Genomic DNA, 18091 nt, shown 5'->3' with positions numbered 1-18091 from the left:
CGTATTGCATGGGATAAGCGATGCTCCGAACTTCCAAGGCCCCCACCTCAAATGTGGAGTGTTCCTTTTACACACACACACACACACACCGCATTTCATTGTGCTGTGAGCAGAAGTTCCCGGTAGTCGTGTCAAAAACAAAAAGCCTTGAAACGGCCTTAGAAAATTTATTATTTTTATTATTATTAAATTCATGGAGTAGCCTAGAAAAGACCAGAAGTTTCAGTCAGGTGTTGGCACATACACCTCACTTGCGCAGAGCCCTGGGGGGGGGGGGGAGGGTAGATTTGAGCCAGTTCATTCTAGCATATTCTCATATAAATACTAAAAACAGTCAGAAGAGGCGAGAGGTGGGCGTGGGCATTGGATTTTGCAAAATACCCTTTGCATGGCTCCTAAACTACTTCCACCTTTCTCGTACAACCAGAGCTCTTTAAAAAACCAACATGGACTTCTTAAGGCACTTTTGCAGAAGCCATTCCCGCACATACAGATAGGGTCCCTATACAGATTGCTGCCACGCCACCCGTTTAAAAGCAGAGAGTCTCTTGTGTTTTCTAATAAAATAACAATAGAGTAAGGATAAATGTATATGTTCATAATTATTATTTTTTTCCAAAGTTGCTCCCATCAGCAAAAGGGTATAGCACCATTTCATCTTGGCAATACATAAAAAAAAAATGTTTTCATTAAAAAAAAATACAGTAGTAAAAAGATTTGAGGTATAACTTAAAAAATACTGGATAATTTTGCTCTAAGTTAAACCGCTTAATTCCCTTCAGTACATATTGCTGGTTGTCTTCATGTAGTTGGGAGAGGGGTCTTTTGCACTCTGTACAGTAATATCTTCTCAGTGGGAGTCTCCTTCCAGCTGCCTCTCCCCCCCCCCCCCCGGTCATTTCTTCTGCCCCAAGTACCAGTAGCTTATTTTCTTCCTGCAAAAAGAGAAGCAGCAAGGGTTATCTTGAAGGAAGACAAATCTTAAGGTAAAGAAGATGCAAACTCCTTCCTGTCCCTCCCATCTCTCTCTCTCTCTCTCTCTCTCTCTCTCTCTCTCTCTCTCTCTCTCTCTCTGTGTGTGTGTGTGTGTGTGTGTGTAGAGTTCATAGGCGGTGATATGCCTCTCTGATGGCCAAAAAACCATTTTTTCTCTGCCGAATAAAAGATATAAGTTGACGCACTTCTGAGGAGGCCAAAATGTTCTGCAAAAAACATCCCACCCTTGCAAGGTTTTTATAACTTGTTGCAAGGCCCCAGTTTTGGCATCGTTTAGTTTTAGCTAGATCTTCCTTTTCACTCACTGCCCAGTCAGGAATCCTATTGATGTGCTGAGTTCACAGCACATTTCTGCTAGGAATCCCACAGTGCAGATCTGATAGGAATTAATCAGATGTAGAGGACGTGGGTGGCGCTGTGGGTTAAACCACAGAGCCTAGGACTGCCAATCAGAAGGTCGGCGGTTCAGATCCCCGCGACGGGGTGAGCTCCCGTTGCTCAGTCCCTGCTCCCGCCCACCTAGCAGTTTGAAAGCACGTCAAAGTGCAAGTAGATAAATAGGTACTGCTCCGGTGGGAAGGTAAACTGCGTTTCCATGCGCTGCTCTGGTTCGCCAGAAGCGGCTTAGTCATGCTGGCCACATGACCCGGAAGCTGTACGCCGGCTCCCTCGGCCAGTAAAGCAAGATGAGCGCCGCAACCCCAGTCAGTCACCACTGGACCTAATGGTCAGGGGTCCCTTTACCTTTTTAGAGGTAAATTGCCCTCAGTCCTGATAGGTAGACAGAGACAAGGATTCTACAGGGATGTTTCATTTGCCATGGCTGTTTCCAGTTCTACTGCACTGTGATGTCAGCAGCAAGTATAGTTTTGCAACAGCCCTGAGAAAAATCACTAAAAAGAAGAATTTTCCCAGGGAGCAGAAAATGCTTGTGGTTAAGCAACATACATTTCCGGCAAAACCCCAGATCTTACCTCCTGGGCAGTAGGCGTGAACGGCTGTTATTCCATAGAGATGTGTTCGCTGTTCTGGAAGATATTCACCTGTAAAAGCACCACTGTCTTTGTTCACAGCTATGACGCCATCCCTGAGCAGAAAATTGGGGAGGGAAAATAGTTTTCATCCAGGGCAACATCATTCCTTCAAGAGCAGTGGCTAGCTGGCCTATGCCAAAGTGTGAAAAGTCAACAGATTAAGAGGCACAATGATGAAAAATGACCCCAGCTAATGCAAGACTCTTTTAAAGTGTTGTGAGTGGTCAGAGTTAAGTCTGACCCCCTCAACTGGCCCAGGTTCCCCAAACACCAGCGGGTGAGCCATTTTTTGAGGCCTGATTCTACAGTTCTTCCCAAGACACTTTTCCTGTGCAATGCAGGAGATGACAAACTCTCCCGTGTAGTGACTTTTTCACATCCGGAATGGTTGGGCCAAGTGTGTAGGTACCTTCATAATGCGAGAAGAACATCAACCCAAACTTGTAGGTCACTTAAATTGGAACCAGCTTTATGTTGAAAAAGGCTTTTCTCCCAGCCTTTGGGACCTACCTTCTCCAGTCCGTGTGGTAGAAGTGATTGGCGTAGCTCACGATGCTGAAGGGATAGTTGAGGTGGTTCTGAATGACGCGACGCCCCGTCCCGTTAGGCAGTGCGCATTCCAGCTTCTTGGTTCCTTTTTCCAAACCGAAAAGAGGGAGAGTTAAATTGGGGCATTCTCTTCCTTGCTCTGGTCCATAATTGCAAATACCGTATTAGCCTGAATATAAGCCGCATTTTTTTTGCAATGTAAAAAGTGAAAATGTGGCTTATATTCGTGACCTTACGGTATTCAGCCAGGAGCTGTGGGCAAACAGCATCAGGAGCGTGGCAAACCGGCGCCCGCCCTGCGCATAGTCCCCTGTCCTCTGCCCCAAGGCCGGGAAGGGAAAAGGCCATCGGCAACACAACGCCCCCCCCCCCCAGGAGCAGCAAGGAATGGAGTGGCTTATATTTGGGTATTTTGTCTCCCTTTTCTTCTCCCCGCCTCCAATTTTAAAGCTGCAGCTTATATTTGGGTGCGCCTTATATTCGGGCCAATACGGTAGATGATTCGGGTTGCAGAATTGGGCAGACCTTAAGTGAAGGGCTGATTTGTGCATCCCGTTTTTTTTGGGGGGGGGGCACAATGTGAGTGGAGCATTAGCCTAAAAAGGCGGTCTGTGGGCAGGAAACGCCAGAATGCTTATGGGAAGGGGAGGGAGGTGTCTTTAGTTAGGTGATCTGTAACAGGAGACAGGCGTTCCTGAAATACCATTTTCCTAATGCCTGCACATCACCTTTGTGTGTCCCGGGTTATGGTCTGAAGCAGGCTTCCTCAACCTCGGCCCTCCAGATGTTTTTGGACTACAACTCCCATGATCCCTAGCTAGCAGGACCAGTGGTCAGGGATGCTGGGAATTGTAGTCTCAAAACATCTGGAGGGCCGAGGTTGAGGAAGTCTGGTCTGAAGGTTCACAAAGCCACCACCTTGCTGAGCTAAGCAGGTTCAGGTCTGGTCAACGTTTTGGGTGGGTTAGCACCTGGACGCAATCTGGCTTCCATAATGGAGTGAAATGGGGTATAAATGCAAGGGAACAAAATAAATAAAATACGCCGCACACTCAGATACTTTCTGGTTTTTAAGAGCACACTCTCAACCTTTATAGTCAAGGTTTATACACACAGGTTTCAAGGAAATAAATAAGGTTCTGTATGCAGGCAACCCAATTATATTAACACTAAGTGAAGCCCTGAATGTGGTTGATCTTGACTGCTGGGTCCTTAGAAGCCCGATTGTGATTCCTGACCCCCTCCATTTCTCTCCGCGAAATGCCTCTTACCTGCATCTGCCCAGCAAATCAGTTTGGAGAAGGGGTCGAAGGTCAAGCCGTTGGGCAGCCCAATGTCTTGGTTGACCAAAATCCGCCTGTGTTCCCCAGTCACAGTGGATGTCTCAATTTTGGGCGCTTCGCGGTTCCAGTCCGTCCAGTACAGATTCCTGGAGGGAGATGCCAAGAGCAACTATGGTTGGCTGCGCATCAAAGTGGTTACACAAACAAAGTGAGGCCCGAGATTCGTGTGCCGGCTACTCCCATTATTTCGGGAAGTTCCTTCATCACCTCTTCCCAGGTAGGGGTCAACAGGTGTCATGGACATCAAACAGGCGCACACATACCAGAACCAAACCTACACCGTAATTATTTTATTGGCTTCAACAGAAAAGCTTCTTCCACAAATTACAATGAAGTTTCCTGCATTGCAGGGGGGTTGGACTGAATGACCTCTGGCGGTCCCTTCCAACTCTATGATTCTGTGACCCTATGGGTGCCTGGGAATGCTTCTGTGAGCACCTCTTGCACTTGGGGAATTCCTGAGATCTGCACCCCTGACTGATTCCCTTTGAGCTTTTGGAAAGAAGGCAAAAAATGCTTTTTGTTGTTGTGTTGCCAAAACCTCTGGGGATTAATACCTGCTGGTTAGAGTGCTGGTCTTGGCATCCGACTTTTGTTTTGCTTTTTTACAGTTGTAACAGAAAAAGGGGGGAAACAAATAACGATGGGAACATTTTTTTTAAGGTAAAAAAAGGTAAAGTTAAAGGACCCTGGGACGGTTAAGTCCAGTCAAAGGTGACTATGGGGTTGTGGCGCTCATCTTGCTTTTCAGGCCGAGGGAGCCGGCGTTTTCCACAGACAGCTTTCCAGGTCGTGTGGCCAGAAGGACTAAACCGCTTCTGGCGCAACAGAACACCGTGATAGAAAGCAGAGCACATGGAAACACCGTTTACCTTCCCACCACAGCGGTACCTATTTATCTACTTGCACTGGTGTGTTTTCAAACTGCTAGGTTGGCAGGAGCTGGGACTGGGATTTCAGTGGGTGGTGCTGTGGTCTAAACCACTGAGCCTTTGGGGCTTGCTGATGAGAAGGTGGGTGGTTCGAATCTTGCTAATATAAGCAGTCTGAATAGGCATCTGAATGAAATTGACAGTGCTGGTGAGCTGCTGTAGCTAAGGGACCAAACACTGAAAAGCCCCCTGGCTAGATCTCTCCTCTGCCTGTAGCCTTGGCTCTCCAATTGCAAGTAAGATGGGGATAATGACAATACTGGTCCACCCTACAGGGTTGTGAACGGGTAATAAAATAATGAGATTGCCCTTCAAAATTATTACCTGTACAACTCTGTGCATGTCTGCTGAATGATGATGTGGCGCAATGGGCCAATGTGTCTGGCTGTTACCCAGAAGTCATTCAAACCCACCCAGGGACAGCTGTGGACAGGATTCCTGCATTGCAGCGGGTTAGACTAGACTCTCGAGGTCCCTTCCAACTCTATGATTCTATGATAGAGAGGTTGCTCCATCCCTTCTTTACTTTGCCCTTTTCTTTTTGAAGATGTACTGTATTTTTCCATGTATAAGACGCCCCCATGTATAAGATGACCCATATTTTTTTTAACCCCAAACTAATTAAGTTGTTTAGCTTTTTGGGGTGGGTGGGGGGGTCACTTCCGCCAATCGCTCACCCGCCTGCTCACCACTTGCCACAGCCACTGCCGATCGCACACCTCGCCGCAGCTGCCAATCGCCGGCCCGCCTCACCACCACGAATAGCCCACCCGCCCACTTGCCGCAGCTGCCAATTGCCTGCCCGCCTCACCACAGCCAATCGTCAGAGGGCCTTGCCGCAGCCACCAATCACCCGCCCAATCGCCGCTGCCAATCTCCTGCTTGCTACTGCCATTCATCGCATGTCCCCCCTCTGCATTCACTATCTGTGTATAAGACGACACCCAATTTTTGCCTAATTTTTTTTAAGCAAAAACCATCGTCTTATACATGGGAAAATATGGTAAGTTCAGCGTGGCTACTCTCCAATAAGCAGGTATAAGATTGCAACCTGAAACCCGCACGAACCGTGGTTCATTTGCATTTTGCAATCAGTGCAAAGACGGTTGAAGGAGATGCTCTTCAGATTCTGTCATTTTAACAAAACTGCCGTATTTTTTGCTCCATAAGACGCACCTGACCATGAGATGCACTTAGTTTTTAGAGGAGGAAAACAAGAGAAAAAAAATTCTGAAAGAAACAGGGGATGTATGATTTTTGTGGTTCGTGCTGTGGCCACAGACATGTGATTTGACAGTGAGTTTGGGGTAACCCAATGCAAAAATCCTGAGGATCCATGTGGATCCGTGCTTTGTAACCACGTTTTTGCGCCATTGCGGCCCCATGAAACAGTGGGTACGTGGTTTTTTTGGTGCAAGCTGTAGCCATGGACATGCTATGTGATCTGATGGTGAATTTGGGGTGACCCAATGCAAAAATGCTGAGGATCCATGGGCTTTCACCTCCCCTCTCCCAGGCAGCCTCCTTTATCTCTAGCGTCCCTTATCTCCCTCCCAATCGCTTACCGATCAGCTGCTTCCTTTCAACACCCCCTTCCCTCTTGTTTGCCTTAGTGTCTTTTCCTTAGCTGGAGCAGTTTTTTGCTCCTCCTTTTCTTCTAATTTCTCTCCTCATTGCTTTAGTCTTCCTGTCTCCTCTCCTTGCAAGTTTGCTGTCTTTACCTCCCCCCTCCCAGGCAGCCTCCTTTATTGCTAGTGTCCGTTATCTCCCTCCTGATCGCTTGTCGATCAGCGACTTTGTTTCAACACCCCCTTCCCTCTTTCAAAAAAAAAAAGCATTATCTGCTTTTCTCCCACGCATTCGCTGCATAAGACGCACAGACCTTTCCCCTTACTTTTTAGGAAGAAAAAAGTGTGTTTTATGGAGCGAAAAATATGGTACTTCAGAAATTTCCCTTCTGCTTCTCTGTGGGTCCTGCCACTCACCCGTGAATGGGATCCACCGCGATGGCACGAGGGTTGACGAGGTCTGTGGCGAAGAGGACACGGCGCTCTGTGCCGTCCAGCCGGGCACTCTCGATTTTGTCCAAGCCGCTGTCTGTCCAAAACATGGTCCTTCGGAGGTGGTCGATGGCGAGGCCTTCTGGACTCATCAGCCCTGAGGGAGGAGAAGTCCAGAAAAAGACTTTGATGGAGGCTCAAGGATTCCCTGACCTCGAAGTTTTAAGAAAGGGGTACAGCCTGCATGTTCCCTGCTATTCTGTTCATCATGCCACTTCCAGGTTTCTGGGAAGTGAGAAAACCTATAAAAAGCATTATGCACAAGAGCGGTTTGCACAATCCAATAAGGAATCGCGCAATGCAATTCAAAACAGTCACAATTAGAAGAGTTTGGATTTGATATCCCGCTTTATCACTACACAAAGGAGTCTCAAAACGGCTCACATCTCCTTTCCCTTCTTCCCCCACAACAAACACTCTGTGAGGTGAGTTGGGCTGAGAGACTTCAGAGAAGTGTGACTGGCCCAAGGTCACCCAGCAGCTGCATGTGGAGGAGCGGAGAAGCGAACCCAGTTCACCAGATTACGATTAATTGCACATTTATTCAACATCCAGTTAAGAATGTTTAGCTTAACTAATTCAACAAAACTGATGATCCAGCCTTACCAGATGTTCGAAGCCCGATAGTCTTGCACACCTCGAAGTCCTCCCTGACTCTTGGTGCCCCTCAATGAACATTTCAGAAATGCAGCCTGGCATTTACAAAGCACGCCTCCAACTGCTGCAAAATACCTGATCTGCCCAACCCACCCACCTGCCCTGGGCATTGCATGTGATAGGTGCGTCCTGCACTTATCCCGCTTCCTCCAGAACAATCCCTGGAGATTTGCAGACTCCCTTCGGAGCAAAAATCTGCCAAGTTTCCCTTTTAGGGGAAGTTGCCTGACTTTGCAAATATGAGCTGGGGTGGGGGCGGTATTTCACAACCTCCAGTGTGGACTGGGAACCCAGAGGAAATGAGCCACACACCCGATTCAAGTCTGTCTTTAATGGCAGGAGTTTCAAAAAGTCAAATGAAAAAAGGAACACTCATAAGGTAAAACTACATTTCCATTCAAGTTACCAGTAGCAACAGAAATACATAAACTACAGGGATACTTAAGAATGCAGTATAATTTTTAAAATATATTTAAATCACTTTGTATTAAATTTTGCATGACGTACTGCTTAAAAAGGGACACAGGTGGCACTGTGGGTTAAAGCACAGAGCCTAGGACTTGCCAATCAGAAGGTTGGCGGTTCGAATCCCCACGATGGGGTGAGCTCCCATTGCTCAGTCCCTGCTCCTGCCAACATAGCAGTTCGAAAGCACGTCAAAGTGCAAGTAGATAAATAGGCTCCAGCGGGAAGGTAAACGGCGTTTCCGTGCGCTGCTCTGGTTCGCCAGAAGCGGCTTAGTCATGCTGGCCACATGACCCGGAAGCTGTACGCCGGCTCCCTCGGCCAATAAAGCAAGATGAGCGCCGCAACCCCAGACTCCGTCACGACTGGCCCTAATGGTCAGGGGTCCCTCTACCTTTACCTTACTGCTTAAAGAACAAGAAATTTTCACATACCCGATTGGATAATCGTCTCTGGTTCTGCCCCTTGTTCCAGACTCGCCCGGCTTATGGTTCTACCAGCAACATCCGTCCAGTACATCATCTTCTCTCTGCAGTCATAGTCAATCCCCACCACAATGGAACCCTAGAGGGGCATACACACAGAGGAACAGCCAGACATTGAGGCAAGGCTATTATCAGCTTCCAAGAAATCCGGTCTCTATTTCCTGCTTCCGGCACTTACAAGGAACCACCTGCTTGCTAGATGAGTTGCCAATAACTGGCTGCACTCGTTTAATTTAGCAGCCAATGCGAAAAACCCTGATTATGAACACTCTTCAGAAACTGGGATTTGCCCCTCAAGCCCTTCTAAGTCTGGGCTTGGGCCAAGCAAAAGCAATGGTTAGGCAAAGAATTATAGACACCGAGACACAACACAACTGCTTAAGGTGCCCCAGCTATAAAATTGTAGAAATCGAGAGAGATATAGTTGCACCAGCAGCATATCTCTTTTTTCTTGTATCCAAAAATGCAAGAAGGGCTTTTACACTTGCCAGAAGCTCGACTCTGCCCTCGCCGGTCTTGGAAGGATCCATATGACCAGAGAATTTGCGACTGTCCATTGGGGGATATAGGAAGCCCTGAACACATATTTTTTAGATGTCCCTTTTACGATGAGGCACGTAGAGAAACCATTGACCCCCTGCTGGTGAGGCTTGCTGACCTCCCGGTAAAGCAAAAATTCGATTAAACATTAAAAGCTTCCCTGAACAGGGCTGCCTTCAGATGTCTTCTAAATGTCAGGTAATTGTTTATCTCTTTGACATCTGATGGGAGGACGTTCCACAGGGCGGGTGCCACCACCGAGAAGGCCCTCTGCCTGGTTCCCTGTAACCTCACTTTTTGGAATGAGGGAACCGCCAGAAGGCCCTTGGAGCTGGACCTCAGTGTCCAGGCAGAACGATGGGGGTGGAGACGCTCCTTCAGGTATCCTAGGCATTTGAGGCTGTTTAGGGCTTTTAAGGTCAGCACCAACACTTTGAATTCTGCTCAGAAATGTACTGGGAGCCAATGTAGGTCTTTCAGGACCGTATTATGTGGTCTTGGCAGCCGCTCCCAGTCACCAGTCTGGCTGCCGCATTCTGGGTTAGTTGTAGTTTTTGGTCACCTTCAAAAGTTGTTGTTGTTGTTTAGTCGTTTAGTCGTGTCCGACTCTTCGTGACCCCCTGGACCAGAGCACGCCAGGCACTCCTGTCTTCCACTGCCTCCCGCAGTTTGGTCAGGCTCATGTTTGGAGCTTCGAGAACACTGTCCCACCATCTCGTCCTCTGTCATCCCCTTCTCCTTGTGCCCTCCATCTTTCCCAACATCAGGGTCTTTTCCAGGGAGTCTTCTCTTCTTGTGAGGTGGCTAAAGTATTGGAGCCTCAACTTCACAATCTGTCCTTCCAGTGAGCACCTTCAAGGGTAGCCCCACGTAGAGCGCATGGCAGTAGTCCAAGCGGGAGATAACCAGAGCATGCACCTATACTCTCTATCTTCCTACATTCAGCTTCACTACATGTCTATGAGTTCTGGCATTATGAGAGATGGGGGGGGGGGGCTTTTGTCTATCCACTTTTGTGCATGATTTTATGAACTTCGGCCCAAAGGTTTTGAATGCTACTAAAATACAATAAATGCAATTGCTTAATTATTTTTGGAAAGCCTGTGTCTGTCTGCTCCGTGCTGTGTTTTGTTTGTTTGGGGGCAGGGGGGGAGCACCCTGGAAAGAGCCCTGCCACAGGATCAGGCCAGTGACTCTTCTAATCCAGCGTCTCGGTCCCACAGTGCCCAACCAGATGCCCCAATCATAGCTGTCAACTTTCCCCTTTTCTTGTGAGGAATCCTATTCGGAATAAGGGAATTTTCCTTTAAATCCTTTCTCAGGCGCCAAAATGTCCTGGCGCGGCCCTGCAAATAACTCCAAAAACATCAGCACCTTTTACCAATTAATTCCGTCTATTCTGTCCCCCCTCAACACACACACATACACAGTTTCTTTGGAAACTTTCTGTTTGAGAGCGAGAAAAGTGTTTAAATGAGTCCACAATTTCCAGAGAGCTGCATCTTCAGGAAAAGCTTTTGCTCAACTGGTGATATTCTTCCCCGTGGAAACACTGGAGGTCTTGCTCTCTCTCTCTCTGCCTGTTTTAATTTTCTGCGAATTTGCTCGATTCCCCACTGGGCTGGGGTTTTGTTTTATTTCACATTTAAGTGCTCTCTCTCTGACCATGAAGAGGTGGTCTGGAGGACAGCGGCCTTTCGGTGAAAACAAACCACCACCCCCAATAGTTTCCTGGAAGCTCTGTTTGCCAACACTTCTTGGCTGGGAGCTCCTTAAAAATCTGGGCAAATAATATTAACCGTTTGAGATGGGAGGAACAGTCTCTGAGAGGGGAGCTTCAGAGCAGTATTTAATGGCACAGGAGAGTTTGAGGAAGGAAGGGGAAATGGATCCCAGACCTTTTCCCATGGTGGGACCAGAACCCAATTTTGAACGCTGAGAGTCAGTGAGACAACTTTCACTGTGAAATCTGCCTGTCTATATTTTCATGGAGAGACATCACCTTGCCAAAAAAGGTCCGTATAGTTAAAGCTATGGTTTTCCCAGTAGTGATGTATGGAAGTGAGAGCTGGACCATCAAGAAGGCTGATCGCCGAAGAATTGATGCTTTTGAATTCTGGGGCTGGAGGAGACTCCTGAGAGTCCCATGGACTGCAAGAAGATCAAACCTCTCCATTCTGAAGGAAATCAGCCCTGAGTGCTAACTGGAAGGTCAGATCCTGAAGCTGAGGTTCCAAGACTTTGACCACCTCATGAGAAGAGGAGACTCCCTGGAAAAGACCCTGATGCTGGGAAAGATGGAGGGCACAAGGAGAAGGGGACGACAGAGGACGAGATGGTTGGACAGTGTTCTCGAAGCTACAAACCATGAGTCTGACCAAACTGCGGGAGGCAGTGGAAGACAGGAGTGCCTGGCGTGCTCTGGTCCATGGGGACACGACTCAACGACTCAACAACAACATATTTACTTCATTTTAACAGCTTTTAAGGGCATGTACTAAAAAAGGGTTTAAGTTGTGAAACATACGGGGGGGGGGGGAATAAAAGATATGAGGCATACCTATGTGCCTTAGGCTTCCTGTTAATAGATGTCTCCAAGATATCTGAAATATCGGAGTACAACCCCACTAGAGTTGGCATATAGTGTGGTGATGATGATGATGATGATGGTGATAATTTATTCTTTATTATTATTTATACCCCGCCCATCTGGCTGGGTTTCCCCAGCCACTCTGGGTGGCTTCCAATCAAATATTAAAAAGAATCCAGCGTCAGACATTTAAAACTTCCCTAAACAGGGCCGCATTCAGTTGTCTTTTAAAAGTAAAATAATTGTTTATTGCCTTGACATCTGCTGGGAGGGCGTTCCACAGGGCAGGGCCACCACCGAGAAGGCCCTCTGCCTGGTTCCCTGTAAACTCACTTCTCACAGCAAGGGAACCGCCAGAAGGCCCTTGGCGCTGGACTTCAGTGTCCGGGCAGAATGATGGGGGTGGAGACGCTCCTCCAGGTATACTGGGCCGAGGCCGTTTAGGGCTTTCAAGGTCAACACCAACACTTTGAATTGTGCTCGGAAACTTACTGGGAGCCAATGTAGGTCTTTCAGGACCGGTGTTATGTGGTTTTGGCAGCTGCTCCCAGTCACCAGTCTAGATGCCGCATTCTGGATTAGTTGCAGTTTCCGGGTCACCTTCAAAGGTAGCCCCATGTAGAGTGCACTGCAGTAGTCCAAGTGGGAGATAACCAGAGCATGCACCACTCTGGCGAGACAGTCTGCGGGCAGGGAGGGTCTCAACCAGAGTTCCAGATGGAGCTGGTAGACAGCTGCCCTGAACACAGATTTAGCTGCGCCTAAATCCAGCCCTGGGCTTCCAACATCATGATACTTCCAAATGCTGCAAGGAGACCCAGGTTCAGATCTGCACTCAGCCAGGAAGTTCACTGACCACAGCATCCTAGATCCTTTCCACCTCCAGAGATGTGGGAGGCAGGTTGGGGTCATGTTTAGCCTGCCTCTGCCCCCCACATGTGGTCTTTTGACATGGGAAGAGGTGGTCTGAACCGAGGCCTTGCCAGCCCTCCCACCCCCAGAACCACCCATTCCTCCTTTGCCCCCCACCCACCCTCACCCCCCAGGAAAAATACTTTACATGGAGGGAGAGCAGGGTTTTCGCTGCCTCCTTATGAAGCCTGGTGCCATTCAGAGGCAGGTAGCCAATTTGCTGGCCCTGGGCGTACAGCAGGAACGTCCCGGCCGAGGGCGGACTGACGTCGGGGCGCGGAGAGGGACGGACGGTCGGAGGGGCGACGCTGGGCAGGCCTGCGGGAGAATCAAAGAGTTGGAAGGGACCCTGAGGATCATCTGGTCAACTCTCTGCAATGCAGGAATACAGTGGTGCCCCGCAAGACGAATGCCTCGCAAGACGAAAAACTCGCTAGACAAAAGGGTTTTCCGTTTTTTGAGTCGTTCCGCAAGACGAATTTCCCTATGGGCTTGCTTCACAAGACGAAACGTCTTGCGAGTTTGTTTCCTTTTTCTTAAAGCCGCTAAGCCGTTAATAGCCGCTAAGCTGTTAATAGCCGCTAAGCCGTTAATAGCCGCTAAGCCGCTAATAGCAGTGCTTCGCAAGACGAAAAAACCGCAAGACGAAGAGACTCGCTGAATGGATTAATTTCGTCTTGCGAGGCACCACTGTACGTTGCTGTCCCATACAGGGATCGAACCTGCAACCTTGGCGCTATCAGCACCGCGCTCTAACCAACTGAGCCACCCAGGTGGAGAGGCAAAAGGTGTTACATGGCTCAGAGATGGTACCCAAAGGACTGTGTGTGTTCTTACTGGCTACCCAACGAGATTGCTTGATGGGGCTTCCCTGCACAGCCCCTGCCCCTTTCTTCCGATTCAGGGTGGGGGGGTGCAAGAGGGTCTTTTCTATACCAGTCTTACCTGCTACTTTCCCCACCCTCTTATCTGCTTTTAAAAATTAGCATTGATTATACCCTCTGGAACTCCCCGCCTCTTGACACCCTTTTACTCCTTTTGGCACCTGCTAAAAACGTTTCTGCTTGGACAAGCCTGTCCAGATACTTAGCATGCTGGCGTGCTTTTTAGTCTATTGATCTTTTGAAATTAACGCCGCAACGCTTTTCACTAACAATCTCGCTGTGACGTTCTTTTTTGCAAACGACTTGGCGGTTTTCCACAATCAAGCGGGATATAAAACTGGTGTGTGTTTAAGTAAGTACGTAAGTAATGTATTTTCCCCTAAAAAATAGGTTCCCCCCCCCCAAAAAAAATAATGTCAAAAATTAGGGGGCGTCTTATACATAGATACATCTCCCTCCCACTTTCTCAAATCTGAGTCCCCCAAAATAGGGGGCGTATTATACATTGGGAACTCTTACAGATGGAAAATAGGGTAAGTAAGTAAAAAAGTAAAAAATAAATGTGGCCCCCATAATGTTGACTAGAAGGGAATAATAATATTATTATTTGTACCTCGCCCATCTTGCTGGGTTTCCCCAGCCACTATGGACGGCTTCCAACAAAGATTAAAAATACATTAAAATGTCACACATTAAAAACTTCCCTGCACAGGGCTGCCTTCAGATGTCTTCTAAATGTCAGGTAGTTGTTTATCTCTTTGACATCTGATGGGAGCACGTTTCACAGGGCAGGCGCCACCACCGAGAAGGCCCTCTGCCTGGTTCCCTGTAACTTGGTTTCTTGTAGCAAGGGAACTGCCAGAAGGCCCTTGGCACTGGACCTCAGCATCCGGGCAGAACGATGGGGGTGGAGATGCTCCTTCAGGTATATTGGGCTGAGGCCCTTTAGGGCTTTAAAGGTCAACACCAGCACTTTGAATTGTGCTTGGAAACTTACTGGGAGCCAATGTAGGTCTTTCAGGACCAGTCTTGGCAGCCGCTCCCAGTCACCAGTCTAGCTGCCGCATTCTGGATTAGTTGTAGTTTCTGGGTCACTTTCAAAGGTAGCCCCATGTAGAGCACATGGCAGTTGTCCAAGCGGGAGATAACTAGAGCATGCACCACTTTGGCAAAACAGTCGTTGGGCAGGGTGAGTCTCAGCCTGCGTACCAGATGGAGCTGGTAGAAAGGCGCCCTGGACACAGAATTGACCTGCGCCTCCATGGACAGCTGTGAGTCCAGAATGACTCCCAGGCTGCGCACCTGGTCCTTCAGGGGCACAGTTACATCATTCAGGACCAGGGAGTCCTCCACACCAGCCCGCCCCCTGTCCCCCAAGAACTTCTGTCTTTTCAGGATTCAACCTCAATCCATTAGCCGCCATCCATCCTCCAACTGCCTCCAGGCACTCACACAGGACCTTCCCTGGTTCTGATTTAAAAGAGAGGTAGAGCTGGGTATCATCCGCATACTGATGGCCACCCAGCCCAAACCCCCTGATGATCTCTCCCAGCGGCTGCATGTAGATGTTGAAAAGCAAGGGGGAGAGGAATTGTGGACCTTGTCTGAAATAAATGTTTCCCCAGCCTTACAGGATTTCCTTCCTTGGCTGCACCATGCCCATCCCCATGTCTTCTGCCACAGAGTCCCTTTCTGTCCACAAACAGCCATGCTGCCTGTGTTCTGCCAAGCCACCTCCCCTGAAGGCTTCGCAGAGAATTGTTTCTGACGCCACAGCACTTACACGCAGGGGGAACTCCAGGCTCCGACCTCGTCCCTTGGACCTCTCGCCCATGCTCGTCCACACACCAGCAGTAGCCGCTGTTCCCGTGGCATTGCAAGGGGGTGAATTCGCCCAGGGCGTCGCACTGGGGCACGTACTGGTCGCCCCTCGGGCTGCCCCCGTAGTGCTCTAGAAGGCTCTGCCTCCAGCGCTCACACATCGTCTGCGGCCTCTGGGTGGGCTCTGAAGGACAAACAAAAAAACCAAGGAGGGTGTAAATCAGTGTTTCTCAAACCTGGGTCCCTGGCTGTTGTTGGACTACAACTCCCATCATCGCTAGCTAGCAGGACAAGAGGTCAGGGATGATGGGAGTTGTAGTCCTACAACAGTTTGAGACCCAGGTTTGAGAGACGCTAGTTTTAAGTGACCCAAACCAAGGTTTGCAAACTTGTAAAGAAAGAGAAATAATGGAAGGTCAGGTCTTCCCAAAACCCAGACTCCACCCCCATCGCCACTGAAGTATTGCATTCAAATTCAGCAGATTTTAAACCTGGCAGCAACCAAAACTTAGCAGATATTACAGAATCATGACCCAGCGGTCATTCCTTCTCTGGTCAATACCTACTTTTGTCTTTCTATATTGCAAATCACCCTGGGATCCCTTGATGAAGGGCAGTCTAAAAATTTAACACGTCAATAATAAATAATAATAATAATGTCCTCTGCTCTGCTCACATTTAACTCGGTGGTGTTTCAACCAGGTGTCTCCAAGCTCAAACTGCGCAAGTTAAATGCTGATGGATGGCTTTCGAAAGCTATATATATATATATATAGAGAGAGAGAGAGAGAGAGAGAGAGAGAGAGAGAGAGGTGGCGCTGTGGGTTAAACCACAGAGCCTAGGACTTGCTGATCACAAGGTCGCGGTTCGAATCCCCGCGACGGGGTTAGCTCCCGTTGCTCGGTCCCTGCTCCTGCCAACCAAGCAGTTTGAAAGCACATCAAAGTGCAAGTAGATAAATAGGTACCACTCCAGCGGGAAGGTAAACGGCGTTTCCGTGCGCTGCTCTGGTTCGCCAGAAGCGGCTTAGTCATGCTGGCCACATGACCCGGAAGCTGTATGCCGGCTCCCTTGGCCAATAAAGCAAGATGAGCGTTGCAACCCCAGAGTCGGCCACGACTGGACCTAATGGTCAGGGGTCGCTTTACCTTTACCTTTATATATAAAACATATCATTCCCAACCATCACATAACATATTTTCTTATCTTATACAATGTTTTGGACTTCCATCAACCACATCTGAAGATTTTTCAATCTTTATCACTTAATCTACATTTCTTAATTTCCCTGTTATTTTTAATTGTCCTTAACTAACAGCCCAATCGCCTTCTAAATCCGGCACGCAGGCGGTCCGGGATCAGCGTGTTTTTACATGAGTAGAATGTGTGCTTTTATTTAAAAAGCATCTCTGGGTTATTTGTGGGGCCGGCCTGGTGTTTTTACATGAGTAGAAGGTGTGCTTTTATGTGAAATGCATCTCTGAGTTATTTGTGGGGCATAGGAATTCGCTCTTTCCCCCCTCAAAAAAAATATAGTCTGCCCCCCCACAAGGTCTGAGGGACAGTGGACCAGCCCCCTGCTGAAAAAGGTTGCTGACCCCTGTCCTAGACCCCCAGAGGAACAGCCCCCCCTTGTTTTCCCCAGATAGTTTACCATAGCAAAGGGCAGACGAGGGACTAACCTGGGACCCTGCAAGTTGGCTGGGAAGTCGACGGCGGCACCCGGCTGCCAGGAATCTCCTTGCCATCTGTGTCCACACACCAGCAATACCCGGTGCTGCCGTGGCATTGCAGTGGCCTGTAGTTCCCCTGGTCATCACACTCGGGTACGTGGGGGCCCCCAGGGAAGGAAGCGCCTCGCTGTCTGGCGTACAGCCGCTCGTGTTCACAGCGGGTTATCCTCTGCACGCCCCCTGCCGGCCGGGAAAAAGAATAATAGAATTGTAGAGTCGGAAGGGACCCACGAGGGTCATCTAGTCCAACCCTCTGCAATGAAGGAATCTCAGCTAAAGCATCCATGACAGATGACCACCCAACCTCTGCTGAAAAGCCCGGTGCCTTAGGCTTCCTGTTAATATCTCCAAGATATCTGAAATATCGGGGTACAATCCCACTAGAGTTGGCATATAGTGTGATAAGCTGATATATCACAAAAGTTGTTGAGGGTTTTGGGGGTTTTTTGGCAAAGTTTTGCCCAAAGGTGTTGAGCTCGTTTGGCAAAATCGCAATAAATAAATAAATAATGAAGTTTTGGAGCTATTTTTAAGGTAAATTGTCAGAGAGGAGACCGCTGACATGGCTTGCCGTATATCCAGATTTTCCCGGACATTTTTTAGCGATTTCCACCCGGACGCTGCTTCCGACTGCAGTATTCCAGATACCGTATTTTTCGCTCCATAAGACGCACCTGACCATAAGACACACCTATTTTTAGAGGGGGGGTGCAAGAAAAAAAATTACTCTTTAAAGGGAGCGCTGAGCAGAGCCTGTATGCATCCCGGTCTCTGCTCAGCGCTCCCTTTCACGAGCCGCGTGGAGTCAGTGACGGGCTGCCCTTCTCCCTCCTCGGGGAAAAGCCCCCAAGAACCGCACACACGCTCACACGGCTCTTTAAAGGGAGCGCTGAGCAGAGCCTCCCGCCTGCATTCGCTCCATAAGACACACACACATTTCCCCTTACTTTTTAGGAGGGAAAAGGTGCGTCTTATGGAGCGAAAAATACAGTATGTCCGGGAAAATCCGGCGTATGGCAACCTCTTTCCATGTCTAAAGTCCACATGGGTTTGTGCAGGCGAGCCCTGCTCCTGTGTGCAACCACGCAG

General features: G+C 48.7%; 1 protein-coding gene across 1 annotated transcript in view; it reads right to left on the bottom strand.

Annotated features, from left to right (window-relative positions):
- Positions 1–158: 158 nt before the first annotated feature.
- The window catches only part of NID2 (nidogen 2), a 74093-nt gene continuing 56160 nt past the window's right edge, over positions 159–18091 (bottom strand). The window contains exons 13-21 of the mRNA XM_028724419.2: positions 16952–17182; positions 15231–15452; positions 12712–12881; positions 8471–8600; positions 6840–7011; positions 3851–4008; positions 2541–2664; positions 1971–2083; positions 159–935 (exon numbers count right to left, since the gene is read on the bottom strand). Coding sequence (XP_028580252.2) covers positions 925–935; positions 1971–2083; positions 2541–2664; positions 3851–4008; positions 6840–7011; positions 8471–8600; positions 12712–12881; positions 15231–15452; positions 16952–17182 — 1331 coding nt within the window. The 3' untranslated portion in view covers positions 159–924. The remainder of the gene's footprint in view (positions 936–1970; positions 2084–2540; positions 2665–3850; positions 4009–6839; positions 7012–8470; positions 8601–12711; positions 12882–15230; positions 15453–16951; positions 17183–18091) is intronic.

Source organism: Podarcis muralis, chromosome 1 (assembly GCF_964188315.1).
Source record: "Podarcis muralis chromosome 1, rPodMur119.hap1.1, whole genome shotgun sequence".
Classification (NCBI taxonomy): domain Eukaryota; kingdom Metazoa; phylum Chordata; class Lepidosauria; order Squamata; family Lacertidae; genus Podarcis; species Podarcis muralis.
This window is presented reverse-complemented; position numbering and strand designations above follow the sequence as displayed.